Source organism: Pezoporus occidentalis, unplaced genomic scaffold, assembly GCF_034315485.1.
Source record: "Pezoporus occidentalis ecotype Australia unplaced genomic scaffold, CSIRO_AGI_Poc_V1 ctg93, whole genome shotgun sequence".
Taxonomy (NCBI): Eukaryota; Metazoa; Chordata; class Aves; order Psittaciformes; family Psittacidae; genus Pezoporus; species Pezoporus occidentalis.
This window is the reverse complement of record NW_026916294.1, coordinates 3,283,018-3,298,692: the sequence shown is the minus strand read 5'-3', so window position 1 is coordinate 3,298,692 and position 15,675 is coordinate 3,283,018. Positions and strand designations below refer to the sequence as shown.

At 40.4% G+C, this 15,675-nt stretch overlaps 2 protein-coding genes across 2 annotated transcripts in view; one reads left to right on the top strand and one right to left on the bottom strand.

Annotated features, from left to right (window-relative positions):
* DEGS1 (delta 4-desaturase, sphingolipid 1) overlaps positions 1 to 15,675 on the bottom strand; it is an 89,251-nt gene that overhangs the window by 53,605 nt on the left and 19,971 nt on the right. The window lies entirely within an intron of this gene.
* The window catches only part of TP53BP2 (tumor protein p53 binding protein 2), a 47,954-nt gene that overhangs the window by 15,306 nt on the left and 16,973 nt on the right, over positions 1 to 15,675 (top strand). The window contains exons 2-6 of the mRNA XM_062606012.1: positions 4,456 to 4,603; positions 9,355 to 9,468; positions 10,694 to 10,773; positions 11,657 to 11,758; positions 14,389 to 14,563. Of these exons, the coding sequence (XP_062461996.1) occupies positions 4,456 to 4,603; positions 9,355 to 9,468; positions 10,694 to 10,773; positions 11,657 to 11,758; positions 14,389 to 14,563 (619 nt within the window). The remainder of the gene's footprint in view (positions 1 to 4,455; positions 4,604 to 9,354; positions 9,469 to 10,693; positions 10,774 to 11,656; positions 11,759 to 14,388; positions 14,564 to 15,675) is intronic.

Genomic DNA, 15,675 nt, shown 5'->3' with positions numbered 1-15,675 from the left:
GAGATTAGCAGCAAATGGGTCAGATTTGCAGGCAAATGTAAGGCTCTTTGGGACTGACGTGCAGAAGAGAGATGGAGGGTTATAAAGTGGGGTGTGACTTGCTTTAATTGATGCCCTCTTCTGTCCTGTTTGGTTGCTTTTCTTGCTAGGTTTTCTTCCTGTTCCTGGGTGTGTTACAGTCCAGACTTAGTGGCTGTAGTTGGAGGTGATGCATAAATAATATGGGTTGGAACAAAATTATATATTTCATGTTGTGAGAACTCAAGTAATTTGCACGTATTTGGACTTTCTTAGATTTCCTAGATGTCTGAAGAAGCGGGATTTTTTGAGACATGAAGTCCATTGTGTTTCATGCTCTGCTTTTCTATCCAGTTGTTTGTAAGTCATACGTTGCAGTCATTCCTTGCAAAAACTTGCTTTAGCTCATGTGTCCTTGGTCATTGTGTCCTTTGATGCCCTTGATGCATCCGATCGAACTGAGTCATTTGGTGGCTCCATAGCTGCAAACTTTTATTTTCTAAGCTGTAGCAGAGTCAGCTAAAACCTGTGATGTGATTTTTGGAAGGAACTGCTTCAGCAGCTACACAACACATCCCTGGTTACTTGCAAGTATGCCACAGTACCTATAAACAGTGAGTACCTCTTGGCGGTGGGGAATGAGGGGCAAGTCTTTAGATTAGAATTTAGTTAGGGACCTGACTCCTGTTTAAAGGTGCTCAGCCTGTATGAGCGTTCCTAAAACTCACTCTTTAAAAGTCTTGAGAGGAAAAAACCTGATGGAATTGTCAGAAATTTCAGTATTAGCCTGGATGCTGTCTTTAAAAGAAGTGTAAGGTCTGAGGTTTCTTTGCCCCCCCCTTCCTCCCTCTTATTTGTTTAACCATTTATGCCTAGCTTGAAACTGGTGTTGGGTTTTTTTTACATGTTGTTTCTTTTTTTCCTCTTTATATTAATTCCTGGATGCCTATATATAACCGTCTTAACATCTTCATGGTTTAGGAAGGAGAAAAAGATGGCTTTAATGTTCTAACTTGATGCAATCTATAGGGTTCCAGCTTCTGACCAAGGTGATGTGTGACAATTTTTGTTCCCTTTGTTTTTCACAGCAATCAAAGAGCAACATAAACTAGCTGGGAGGGTGGTTAATACATGTTGCATTTGAACTGTTCTTAGGGGTAAGATAAGTTCTTGGGATCCGGAAGCAACGTGGCATAAGCCACAGCAGCCACTAAGGGTTATGAGCAGTGCCAAGAAGCCATAGCAGGCTTTTGGTTCACACCAGCTGCTTTATCTTTTCCACCCTCTCTGGGGAGAGGGGCATCTCTTTGATGGGTACTCTCTGGTCAGTGCTTGCCCTAGGCTCTGATGCAGCCGGGTGGGGAGCAGACTACCCTGGGAAACCTTGTAGTTGTGCAGGCAGTGAAGCAGAGCTTGCTCCTTGCCTCTCTCTTGCAAGTGCTAAATGTGACCACCATTTGGATGGCAAGAGGAGGGTCACAACTAGCTGGAGGACTTCTGAATCATCTCAGCATTGTCCCTGGAGCTAAAGGGAAGTGGGATGAGGTAACTGGGAGGGTCATGTCAGTTTTGTAGCCTTTCAGTTGCTTAAGACCCTTAAGACTTTGAGGTATGTTTTGCAGAATGTGGTTTAATTATTTATACACACACACCAGTTCTTAGCATATGTGGGATAAAGACACTACTAAGTCTCAGAAATGGCTCTCACACACCAGGTTTGAATGCTCTTGGCTTAAGGTACTAGTAATTACCCTGAGCACTGTGGGTAGAAACAACAACTCGTGATACTTCCTGTGTAGTTGTCCGTATTGGTATATCCTCCTAAGGATTAACAATTGGATATAAACAGGCACACTGAAGAGTGAACAGCCGTGCCAGGGTCAAATTAGGTCTGCTTTGTGTGTATAATGCCGTGGTTTTATAATTTTCTCTTGATGCCCATCTGCAAGCTCATCTTTTAAAACTAACAAGTGTTACTGCAGATGCACAGCCTGTGCAAATTAGTGTTCTGAATATGAGAACACTAAGTTCATATGAGAACACTAACCTCATGAGTATGAGGTTGTACAGCATTAAATGTGAAGTGTTGATGTGTTTTACATACCTATATAACCCTGCTCTAAAGCTATTTGGGGAGCTTCTTATTTTATACTTCTCTGCCCTAATTTTTGTGATTAAGAGCTATTCCTACCTGGTTGCACGTGGCATCCCTCGCTATCGGGCTCCTCTAGAAATGCTACATCAAAAAGATACCATGTTTAGTGACAAAAGATTAAAGCCGAGTATCAGAGTTCCTCCTTTAGAAGCTTTGTCTCTTAATTTAGGTCAGGACTTGAGTGTGTTGTGCTGTAAACAGCACAATGATTGTGCCAGTCTTCACTACCTAATAAGTGGTGTGTGGTAAGCTGATCCTACCTGACTGCCTGCTGCACAGCTCTGGTCCACACAAAGCATACCCAGAGGGAGCAGCTTGAAACCCATTCCCTGCCACCCCGGGTGAGCAGGTGTGACCCTGGCCGGCAGGCAGGATGCTCCCCTCCAAGAGCAAAGCTGTGGAGTGAGCAGCAGCCTTGATTCAAGGTAAAATCCTCAAGTCATGGGTGTTCCACTCCATCTGCCTGCTCTCCACAGCATTCACTGGCTTCCTTTGGTCAATAACTGGAACTTTGTTGCTGCCTTTGCATTTTCCACACTGTCTCTCGTAACTCCTCTCCTTACAAGTGTAAGGAGATGGTTGGGGGAGCTGAACATTTTCTTAAGGGTTGCAGGCAGTTTTGAGCTCTTTTTCAGCAGGTTTTTCCCATTCTTTGTATGTGTTTGGAAGGTCTTCAGGAATTTGTCAGAAACTCTTGTCTTGGGGAGCTGGGCAAAACCAGAGATCGAGTTCTGCATGCTCTTGGTGCTATAAATCTGGTGCAGTGTCAGGCTCTGAAATACTATTTGCAGGTGTTTATACTGCCACAAGTGGGACAAATGCCCTGTATAACAACACAGGCTGAGTTTGGAGTGCTTTTGCAGAAGCCTCTAAAAGAATTAAGGTAGCTTCTCTCAGAGGGGTGCAGGGAATGTTGGCGCTTGAAAGAGCCCTGAAAAGACTTTGGAGGCATCAGGGATGCGCATGGTTGTATTCCAGGAGAATCCCCAAGAGGGAGTTCCTAAAACCATGAAGAACATGGAGCTAAATTTTACTTTGCAGTGGCATAAACCCCCCCTTCATTCTGGAGTATTGACACAAAATCACAAAAGTAATGCTTGTGGTAATGTTTTTTTCTTTGGTGGTGGTGGTTTGTTATTGTTGCTGTTGTTTTTAATTCAGAATTATTTATACCTGTCTCTTGCCTTGATTGATTTAGACTATCTTTATTTTGACCTTTGACCTGGTGTCTGTAAGGATGCGTATACCCCTTTTACCCTCTAAAAATGAGGACAAGCAAGGATTTGTCTTTTCCTGCAAAATTAGCTTTTTCAGCTCTATGAATTGTGTAGCCTATCGATAAGGTTTTGTGTTGCTTTGAAATGCTTAGTGGAGTAATTGCTTGCTGGGTGTATTTGACAGGTTTTTGTGTTGCTGGGAGTCAGTGACTAGCAGCCAGTTGATAGTGAAATTGAGAATAGGTCTCAGAAGAGAGTTGACATTAATTTTTAGAAGCAGCTAAACTTTGATAGCAGTTTAATATTAATAGCATGCCGTGAGGTGGTGTTCCGAGGCAGTCATCACTGATATTTCCTATCAAAAAAGGCAACTAATTTCTAAAATACTCATTTCCTAGTTGTGTCAGGAAAGCCACAAGCAAGAATAACATCTGTGTGGTGTGTTTGTACAGAGTAATAACCAAAGATCAAGGATGTTTCTATGGCTTTGAAGAGGAAGCCAAGTAAAATATCCTTACTTCCCTGTCAATAACATTTGGGGGGACCTTGTATTCATACTTAGACTAGGGGAGTAGCAAATAGACTTGTGTTTCTACCCTTAGATGACATGTTATGGAAATGTGAATTTCACTGCCTGTGTAGTAAGTTCTGTTCTTTTTTTAGTGTGGTTGCTCTTTACAGATGTAATTTTTTTTCATGATAAATAACATTTCTGAACTCTAGATGGCTTTTTCTCCTTCTCCATCGAAGAGCTGCAGTATATACCCATAGTAAGGTGGGAGGAGTTCTGATGTTAAGGGCAAAGGAAGGAGCTGTAGGTCCAGATTTGAAACCAAACAGTCCTCCAGCAAGGTAATTTAGTTGAGCAGAGAGTAACTTCTGTGGGGTCTGAGTTGCTTGTACCAAAATCTGGTTTTGTTTTGAAATTCTGTATGCACAGTAGTTAACAAATGATACAGTTATGTTGAGAAGAAAGCGTTTAATGAGAGGGTTGTGACTCCAATGTGCAGTCTGGCTTTGTGCTATAAAATTAACTGTGTGCTGTTATCCTTTTGTATTTTCCAGATGTTTCTGACGGTGTACCTCAGTAACAATGAACAGCACTTCACTGAGGTGCCAGTCACCCCTGAAACAACCTGCAGAGATGTGGTGGAGCTGTGCAAGGAGCCTGGTGAGAGTGAGTGCCACCTGGCTGAGGTGTGGTGTGGCTCAGGTAGGTAATGCTTGCACTTTGTGAATTACTACCCATTCACTGCTTCTAATACAGTAGCACATGGGGACCTGACAGACATGGTCCTGCCCCAGAGGCTTTCTGCCTTACAGTTTTGCTAATCTCTTCTTCAGACCTGCTGTACGATAATACATCTACAGAAAGGCTGACACGTGCAAAAATGATCTGAAAGCAAAAGAAGGGGACTCAAGCATGCAGATGTTCTTGTGTCTGTGCAGCCCCTCTCTGACTGAAATAAGTCTCTAAGGCTGTGGGGGAGTTGTTTTCTTTTCCTTCTCTTCACAGTGAATCCCAGTGGTGTGTATGTGGTTTTTGAAGTAGTATCAGTAGTTATGTGACCCAGTCAGAACTGTTTCTTCAACCCTGTAGCCATTTTCACATATAGTGGCAAAGGAAAATTTCCTTTTTCTGATAACACCTTCATTGTTTCCAGTTGTTTTAATTTAGTTTGGAAGTGAAGGAGTGTTACCAGAATTAGTAGGAGTCACCTGATGTGAAGTGCTCTAAAGAAGGTGTGTGGGAGGGAGGACATAGAAACTGCTTTGGTCTTTTCACTGTCCTTTTAAGCCTGTGGGAGAGGGTTTTATGTATGTGGTCAGTTGTGGCTTTTTTCCTTCTGTGTTCTTGCTGATTTTTGTCTTGGAAGTTCAGATCTCCCTGGTTTGCAGTGCTCCACTGGAACTGGAGAGCATGTCAACAAACAAATCAAAAGCTGAAGTATGGCTAACTTTTCATGGCTTAAACATGAAAGGATTCTTGACTACCTCCTGTCTCCGTGGTAGTTATTAATACTGGTAGTTATCCAGAGGTGTAAAATACATGATGAGTTTTAAGTCAAGAAAATAATTATATTTAATCCAACTTCTTTAAGATGCTTCAAAAAAACTATAAAAGAATCAGATGATGAGGGCTTATGGTTGGGTCGGGCTCACATCTGTTCAAAGAAGTCTTTGAGCTGGATGTTTAATAGCATGAGATGTTGTCTTGAGTTGTCTTTTCTGACAGTGATGTAATGTTTCTGCTACTTCTAAATTAAAAAAATGCAACAGAATTTTCTCCTTAGAAACAAAACATCTTTTCTTTATGAATGGTAGTAAAATAAAATTACCAGTCAAGCATGGAGAGAAATACTCTAGGACAGTTTTCTTATTGTACATCTTTGTCCAACTCTGTCTAAATCAAAGCAATGCCAAACTCTATAGTGAAACACAAGTAAAATAAAGGTTTAGGTAAACCCACTGAATTTGTAGTTAGCCTTAGCCCCGTGCCCCGTTCAAAAGCACAGGTTGTGATGGTGAGGGACAGGATTTTCCTTTTGTTACCAAAGTTGGAGCCCTGCTAGAGTGGGCAGCTCCTCTGCTTGTGATTTTCTTTTTCTTTTTTTTTTTTGAATTTGGATTCTTGATTGCCTTTGAGATGTTAGTGTAGAATATGCTAGAAAGGGCAGCAAGATTGTCCTGAAATCAATGGAGAGCACCTGTAGTGAGAAGCAAGTGAAGTTTGCCAGTACTTCGTATCCAAATGGTTTTGTAAGCTCAAAAGTGAGATTCTGGCTGAGTGAGATCACGTAATACACGAAGGCTTATTTGTGAAATCAGGTTGTCAGCCTCTCAAGGAGATGTAAGAAAATAATCTGGATGCAGAAACATAAAGCAGAGATTTTTTTGCCTGAAATGAGTCTTTGCAAAGATGTCATGAGATACCATGAGAACAGGTAGCTGGATGTTACTTGCACAGCTATTGTTGTAAGACAGAAAAAAAAACCCAAACCCCTCCATTTATACAGTGAAAACCTTGACAATTGTTTTAGAAACCAAATTTATTCTTGTTCCTTTCAAGGTCCCTCATATTTAATAAGTATTTACTTCTATACATGAGCACTGGTGAGTGTGTGTATGTGTATAAAACTGTAAACAGATTCAAATTGTACTTGGTAACAAAAAATGTGTTAGTCTCAAATCATGTAAGACTGAAAGACCTGAATACTGGCTGAAGTACATGCATGTTGTGTCAGATAAAACATATCTTTTCTTAAGCATCTGTATAACATCCAGTAGCAGTCGTTTGTAAACACAGCCATTTGCTGCCCTCTCTCCCCCCAGTCCAACGTATACAAATCATACATGTTTGATTTACGGGGTGGGGGCAGCAAGGGCAGGAAATACTTTAAGCTTCTACCTAATCTCGTTTTAGATGTCAGCAAAGTTTGCAATGTTGTTTTGCCAAGATATGCCATGACTTCTATTTTGCTTGTGTTTTACACTGAGCAAATGAAACCGTGTTAAACCAAACATGGTGCAGTGCAGCTAATGTGGGGTAGAAACAAAAGATTTATGTAGGAAAATGACTTCTCAGGCTTGAGCTACTGAGATTGGATTGTTCTTACATTGCTTGTCTCTCTCTTTCTGAGGCTTGCTCAGGAATTTTAGCTTCTGTTGTCAGACCTTATTAAGGGTACTTTGAAAGATTGCTGCAAATGTGCTGGAGGCACTCTGCTCCCTGAAGGGGGCAAGTTTCCTACTTGCCCTGTCCTCCCAGTTTGGCCTGAAATTTGATGAATATCAGGGCAAACGTTCTTCATCTTTCTGTTCTTGCCAGTTAGGCAACTACCTTGACCACTGTGGAAAGCAGTCAGAAGGTGCATGCACATATAAACACTTCTATTTTTTCCTCTTTATGAGACTGGGAATTAAAAGGAAGACTGATTGTTTGTTCTTTCTTCGTGAGCTTTCCAAATGTAGTTTTGTTTGCTATTTGAAAATCCCTTTGACCTTCCTTTTGAAGTCACTGAGTGGTATTGACAGAATCCTTTTCAAAGGGCATCTCCCTTGATTATTGAGTTTCAGCTGAAGTATTGCCGAGCTGCTAGAAATCTGCCTCCTAGGCCTGCTGTCTGTTCTTGAAGATGGAAATCTGACAGTGGTACTATTGGGTTTTTTTTGTTTGTTTTTTGTCTTTTTTTCCTCTTGAATTAAGGTTTAGTAGATGAAGAGCTTTTTTAGCTGTCTAGACAACTAACTGCCAAGGGACTGCTTTTTCTGTAACAGTGACCTACTTGCTTATTCTGTAAGGCTAATCTCTTTTGACAGTGACTCCAGAAATTTTCCTTCCTAGATTGCTTGAGCACAGCTGCAGCATTTTCATGTAAAGAAACACTTTTATGTTGAAAAGAGCTTTTTATGTGCTGAAAACATGTTAGTAGCTTCAATTCTTAACACCAGCGATTTCTTTTTTTTCACTGAAATGATTATTCCATATTAATATAGTGACTTGAAAGACTCCATCAAATATGAATTAACAACTCTGATTTTCCTTGCTGTTCCTCCCCCTAAATAATGGAAGGAAGCACCTAACAGAAGCAGTGTTAGCAAAAGCAAATCTGGTGCACAAGTGGTGGTATTTCATTTCAGTCTTTCTCTGCTTGTCTTATTTCTCAAGTGAGGAATAATATCCTCTGTTTTCCTGACACCTAGCACAAATGGATCCAACACGATACTATGAGTATAGCCTGACTATTTAAAGGTAGCTCTGAGATCTGTTTACCACAGTTGCCATCACTTAAAATACATGTAAAAATGCATGGTAAAATGCTTAGAAAACCAAAAGAAATCACTTTTATGTAAAAAAAATTTAGTAATTCTCAGTATATCCTGTTTGCGAAGTGTGTAAATTCTGGAACAGTAATACAGCAAGGGAGGAGTACTGAAATGATGGCAGTAGGTGCAGACTCCCACTGCATTTTTGTAATATCAAAAGGCAGTGAGTACGGGTTAAAAATAAGATGTGACTGAATCCTGAACTTGGGAACACGAGCAGGAGAAGAAATTCACTGGAACTGTGCATGTAACTTAAGGAAACTTCATCCTAACTGTCTGAAAGAAAATGGCAAGTCTTTATTGGAGTCATTTTTTCACTGTGGTCTTTTTTTTTCCCCTTTGAGCGATGACTCCAAAATAGTTCAGCTTTTCAAGGGTTATCGGAAGTGGGGCTTTCAAAGCGCATGTAATCTGAACTTCATGAAATTTGCTGTCTGAGAGAAGGAGCCAGATCTGTGGTTGACAGGAGCTGTAAGTGATCACTTGAAGTGAGAGGAGCTATGATGGCATGCTGAGGATCAGGCTGTTGGGTACTGCCCAGGAGCCTCTTCAGGGAATTGAGTGCTTCTGCCTGAGCTTGAAGGCAAGAGCTGCAATTCAGCATTTGATTGCAATCCTTAGGAAGCCTTAAGAAAAGAATTTCTCTTCTCTGAGTTTATCTTTGCACCTCTCTTAATCCTTGTTGGAATAAATAGTAAATGAGTCCCTGCAGGAACTGCCGCAGAGGAGCCCTTGAGTAGGGGTTAGGAATGACTGAGAGAGTTTGTCTGAGGTACCACTGAAGTGGAGCAAAAGGTACAACAGCACATTTCCTGCTGTGGTGAGTGGCTAAGATGATCTGCAAATACAAACTAAGCAGAAAGCTCTAAATTGCCTGTTTGCTTCCCCTTGGGCTGGATGGTGCCTCAGCTTCTCCCTTCAGGTATGGACTTTAAAGGGTGTATCTGCTTTTCAGAAGTGTTGGTTGAATTTCAGAAGCAAGGAGTGATACAATGCCTTCCTAAGTGAAAGGTATAAATGCCTTGGGTGAGGGCAAGGCTTAGGTGAGCACACAGGATGATGGACAGATATTTTTTGTGTTGTTTTGGTATGTGCTACTTAGGGATGTAATAGTCAATTGGCTTTTCACCTTTTCAGAACGTCCCATAGCCGATAATGAACGGATGCTGGATGTTTTGCAGCGCTTTGGGATGCAGAGGAGTGAGGTTCGCTTCTTTCTTCGGCATGAACGCTCTCCCTGCCGAGAAACAGGTGGGTGTTTCTTTCAGCTGGTTTATTTGTCTAAGCTTCATTTCATTCCTCAAGGTTAAGGAAACAGCTTGTGTATGTAATTTATTAATGTTGGTAGTCAGTATGGTGTTGCAGCCCTTTTTGGTCTGTTACTTTATGATGAATAGAACAGTAGTAACAGAAAACTTGCTCATTTTAGTAAAGACTTTATCCTCCCTTGCCAGATCTGGGGACATTAAATTCAAACTGAAATTTTTGCAGGTTTTCTAGAGCTGGTCAGTACCGAGGCATCCAAAGGCATCCTGTGTTAAATGTGCTAGTCACAGCTAAATATCTAGAGGATGTAATTTTTCAAGCCCCTGGTGCTTGCATTAGGATTAGGGTTGTTGTTGTTTTATTGGCCGTGGCATTGCTAAGCAATATATCTAGGGAAGAGCAAATGCATAGTTAGGAACTCTGCAGTTAGTCTTGCAGGAATATGTTCTTGAAACAGGTATCATAAGGGCAAGAAGCTAACAGATGTACTGCAGGACAAAGCCACGTGTATGTCATACAGGGAAATGAGTGAGCTTGGTATTTGGCATCTGAACATGGTTTGTACATAACTGGATGTAAACATTAAAGTAGGATTCTAGTTTAACAGCATTTTACTGTTACAATGACTGCCAGAAAGGAAAACCTTTGTCCTTTTCAATTTTGTGCAAATAATCAGCTGTAGATGAAGTGGCATGTCTTTCATGATAGGTGACTAACCTTTAACTATTGTTATTCATGTTCTCTGTAAGACAGTTGGCTGAAGACACACCAGAACATATAGATGATGGGTTTAAGACAGTGGTTGAAATGTTTTTCTGTGAATTAACCAGTTACTTGTGTCTCATTTGCAGAGGAGAACACATTTTCCTGACTAAGCATCTGTAGCGCAGACTTACTAGGGGCCTGTTGACTGCAGGAGAAATACTGAAATAGTGAGCTGTTGGTTAAGCTTTTTGGGTTGGTTGGGTTTTAAGCAGTCCTATTTTTATTTTTAGATAAATGTTGACATCAAACACCAACCTCTAAACTTAATGGATGACACAAGACATTTTATTATCTCAGCAGTAAGCACATTGGAAAAGCAAGTGTTCAGATTTTAAACCAAAATGACTGTACTGTTTCTCATTTTCTATTGAATGTGATGTCTAAAGGGATAAGAAAAATCCTGAAGTACCTTACCATCTTTGCCTGTTCCTGTATTTCTATCTAGGGACTGGACAAAGGTCTCAAGATCCAACCTTAAAAAGAAATGGTGTGAAAGTGCCTGGTGATCGAAGAATAGAGAATGGAGTAAGTGCTTGGTACAATATATATAGTGAGAATGGAGGCTTCCCTTCTTTTGAGATCCTACCGTGGAAACTAAGAGGCTACTCTGGAGTGATTGCTAATGACTGCTCCAAAATAAACACAAAGTCTCTAGCAATTAACACCCTTGCTGTCAGTTTTTAAGATGTCTCTGGAGATCCATTGGGTGCCATGTCTGTGTTTGTACAGGTGATCTCAGAGCAGCAAAAGCAGCAGACTTTCCCTTTTCTACTCCCACCAAAAGTTTTCTGTCATTTTCCTTCCGTTCCAGATTTCACATTGAGACCAGTTAGTGTTTCAGCATTGAATCCATTCTCTGTCACTTGTTCTTGCTCCAGAAGGTGTAATTATGGATATAAGACTGAATGTACATTCAAGAAACATGAGAACAGATAACTAATGTAATAATAGTGTTACCTTTGAGAGCGACAGGATTTTTTTTCCCCCACGCTGTGTTTAAACTTTCCATTTTCTTCAACTTGCATTGAAGTACTTTGAATTGCAATGATACACCTACGGCCACAGATCCATTCTGCCATGTGCTGAGCATTCTGGGCTCAGTCACTCAAAGCAGATTCATTCTGAGCTTAATTATATGAAGGGCTCTGAAACACCTCTTTAAAATGCTAGAAGTGTTAAAGTTTCAAGAGATGTCAGCCTATGTGTTGCTGGATTGGGCTACACGTGTATAAGCTTACAACTATTTATTCTTTTGCCACGGAAATGTACCATTTCTTTCTACTTACTGAATTGGTTACCTAGTTATTGTTGGGGGTTTTTATCATACTTTTCTGCAGTAGCTCTACTGACTTACATACTAGCCAAGTTAAAAGTCTAGACTCAGTATGCATTGGATTTTCTTTGACAGGTCAGTGTTCCAAGGATGGATATGACACTGTCTGAGCTTCAGGAAATGGCATCACGCCAGCAGCAGCAAATCGAGGCTCAACAACAAATGCTGGCTAACAAGGTAGGTTTGGCATGAGATTGTTTACAGCAAGGAATAAAGGTAGTAAAAGTTGCATGAGGTAGAGGGGATTTGGGGGTTTTTCACCTCTTACACAGAGGGGTCTCTTTCTTTGGCTTCCTATTTTTAAATTTGAAAGTCAATCTATGCAAATATCCAGTAGTAAAGCATTAAAATAAAGCCAGAGATGGAAGTGACCATATTGGTTGCTAAAAGGATAGAGGATGTAGGATTAATGTATTGTCATTATCCTGGTGGCTCTGCCAGCTCTATTTGTGCTCCATGTGGTGAGCAGCAATTCACCAGTTTGATCGTTGAACAATGCTTTTGTTTCAGGGTATAATGCTGTCCTGTAATGATATCTTGCTTTCCCCTGATAGAGTTCAGTGTGCCTGCTTTCCTGGGGCAGCTGTCTGGAAAAGATGGCATATATGTGAGAAAAGGAGCTAGGAGAGTGATTTATAAAATGCTTATTATTCAGGGTGCTCCTTAATAATTTAGGGGGAAAAATAACTTGGCATCTGCAGAATGCTGGCATAGAGGTCATATTTGACATAAGTGTTGTTTGTACACACTACTCTTGAAAATATAACAGAAAATGCTGCTTTTGGCAGAGAATCATTAAATGCGAGCCCATCCTGAAAAAGTCTTGGCTGTCTGGGTGGATGAGTTCCCATGCATTTCAGAATATGCTTTACTGGGGAAGGAGGCTGTTCTGGGGCTTTTGTGTCACTATCCTTTCTCTGTCAGAAGCCCTGTCTCCCTTTCCTCTCAAGATCAGCTAGGTTCTCCCTTTTCCCCATCCCATATATTTAGCATCTTGTTCAGTTCCCTTGGCTTTTAATAATTCTCTCTTGGGGAAGTGCTTTGAAACATGGCTTTCTCATGGTTCCGAAGCACCTGCAGGGTGGTACTATAGCCTGTCAAAATCTTTTTCTTTCAAAGTAAGAACAGGTATAAGGAAGGTGCAACTATAACATAAGAAATCAACAAGGTGATTATATTTTTTTTACCAGGAATTTAGCAGCACAGTTAACACCTATTCTGCCCTGATTAATTTGCCAAGGCAGAATATTGTCCTTTTCTCAGTTCCAGCAGACATGAGTTAAATATAAAAGAGAGAAGCCTGAATCTTTACAACTTTTGTCTGTTTTGTTCACAGGTGATGGAAATAGACTTTGGTCTTATCAATAACACTGTAGTCACTATATATACATGAAACCAGAAATGGGAACACTATATATATTTACTGTAAAGGGAGTTGTACAAGACTTTAAAGAATATATATTTTAAATTACGAGTTTGAGTCTGGATAGCTACCCATCAGGGAGGTGTCTGCTGCCTGTGGTTTGAAGAAGAGTGGCCTTGTTGGTGTCCCACTGGGAGCATCTTTCATTTGACCTGTCTCTCTAGAGCAAACCTGCTTTCCTAGATGCCCTTTCAAAGAGAAGCTTTCCATTGCCTCCTTCCTGCCTTCTGAAATCAGATGCAATATTAAAAATAGATTCTGAAAGGGGGGGGATACACTTTTCTTTTTAGACATGAGCTGTAATATCTATTTTTTGACATTTTCCTGTGTGGGATTGACTACAAACTAGTGCATGCGCTGTGAGTGCTGCCTGGGTTTATATGACTGGTGATTTTTATTTTGAGGACGTGTTGAGTTCTAATGTTAGTAAGCAGTGGTAGTCTGGCTGTTAGTGGGTGCTTGGGAAAGTCTTAGTTCTACCACTGCAACAACCTGTCATCTCCAGAACTGGAAGCCATGTGTAATGGCTGGTGATTTAAAGGAAGTCCCTGTAGGTGTTCTGGTGGTTTCTTTTAGCTCTAAACTACAGACATCTGTATATAGAAACTAATAGTGTGCTGCTTTTCTACTCTTAGAGAAGCAAAAGGATCCTCTCCACTGGCATGATGTCTGTTGTATAAATTTTGGTCAGGTCACTGTGAAGGTTTTCCTGTGTCTTGAATTGTCCTGTGTTGTGATAGCAGTGATCGCTACCAGGAAATGGTCAATTTTCAGTCATTGGTGTGCACTGATCCCCCAGAACCAGTAAAACCAGCAGAACCAGTAAAAGTACAGAGAGGGTTGGAAATGATCCATAATTTGCAGAATATAAATATTCTTCTGTAGAAAGAATGTCTAATATCTTCCAGCATGACTTAAAACTGGTTGAAGTGTGGCATGTAATAGAGATCTGTAAAATACAAGCAGATGGAGAAGGTAAAGGGGCAATAATCACCAGCTGTTGTAAGTCAAGAGCCAAGTAGTGATTAAATGAAATTAGCAAATGTCATGGAACATGAAGCCTAAGAAAAAATTTAGTATTTAAGGGATTTTGAGTAATTTCATGGAAGAAAAACTTGGCAAGGGCTGTTAGACACGGATACCACCTCTGCTTCAGTAGGTACTTGTACTGCAGACTGGTTGTACTGGAAGGATTGTACTGAGACAGAATCAGTCCTTGTTTGCTCTGTTGCCTCAGACTTCCTGTGACACTCAGAGAAGAAAGAATACTGGTCTAAAGCTGGTCAGAGCTGCTGTGGTGATTGTTTTGGGGACTGTTTCTGGCAGTACCTTACCTTAAATTCCTTCAGGAAAAAGGTAAAAAAATTCCTTGTCTTGGCTGCAGGAACAACGTCTGAAATTCCTGAAACAGCAGGATCAGCGACAGCAACAGCAAGCTGCTGAACAGGAAAAACTGAAGCGATTGAAGGAAATTGCTGAGAATCAGGAAGCCAAACTCAAGAAAGTGAGAGCACTGAAAGGCCATGTGGAACAAAAAAGGCTCAGCAATGGGAAATTAGGTGAGTTGCTGCTTGGGGAAAGTAGCCTGTGACTTTTTATACACTGTGGTTCCTGGAACCCTAAAATTTCTCATGATTTCAGTGATTCAGATGAGACAAGGGGTAAATGGTGAATTACAGAGGCGTTATTTGCAGCATTTCAGTAAACGTTAATCTTAACAATTTCAAATTTTGTATTTACTGAGAGCTCCTGAATGACCTAGAACAAAATATATTTTCTTACTGTATTTTAAAATATCCCATAAGGACAGCCTGTATTTTAAGCCTAGCATATGTACTCTTTAATTACAGTGTAGGTGTTTTCCTTACTTAAATACCTTTGTGAACCACAGTAACATTTTCCATCCTTGATGTAAATACCTCACACATTTAGTGTTGTTTTCTTGGCCTGATACTCATTTTGCCTCTTATGCAACAGGTAACTTAATGACCAAAGTGGCTGAGTATTTTCTTTGTAATTATGGAAGTCTGACTAGCGTCTGGCTTGCTACAGTATTAGTTGAGAGCTTGCATGTTGATGCAACATTAAACACTTATTTCAGACTTAATATCAACACACATTCTTTTGCCTCTGTACATATTGTACAGAACTTCTCATTTCTAGCTGGACTTAAATGAAAATATATTGATTTATGAAGGTAAAATACAGATATATTGTCCTGTTAGGAAGCATTGTACTTTATGGATTAAATGAAAGTGATTTTTTTTCTATGGGGAGAATGTACTTTGTTTGGGTTCTGTTGCACAAAACAAACATCAGTTTAAAGGAATGGAAGGATGGTAAAGTAAAACAAGATCTGTACCCCTGCACCCTCCCAAGAAGGTCTGGCTGTGGTACTTGCTTGAACTCTTACTGGTTCTCTAATGCAGCAGTTTTGGCAGTGGGAACAGCTAATGACAACCATTTATGATAGACCCTAAAAAGCCTTTTGAATTTTTGTGTAATGTATCAGCCGAAGTGTTTTGTCATTCAAACTCCTACAACCTAAATTCAGAGTTTTGAGTACCATAAATATGCCTTATGGTTAAGTGTGTGTCTTCCTGCTGAATTCAGTGTTAAGTGATTTTAGGCTTCTACAGATGAAATTCATCTGCTTAATGTAGTTTTGTTT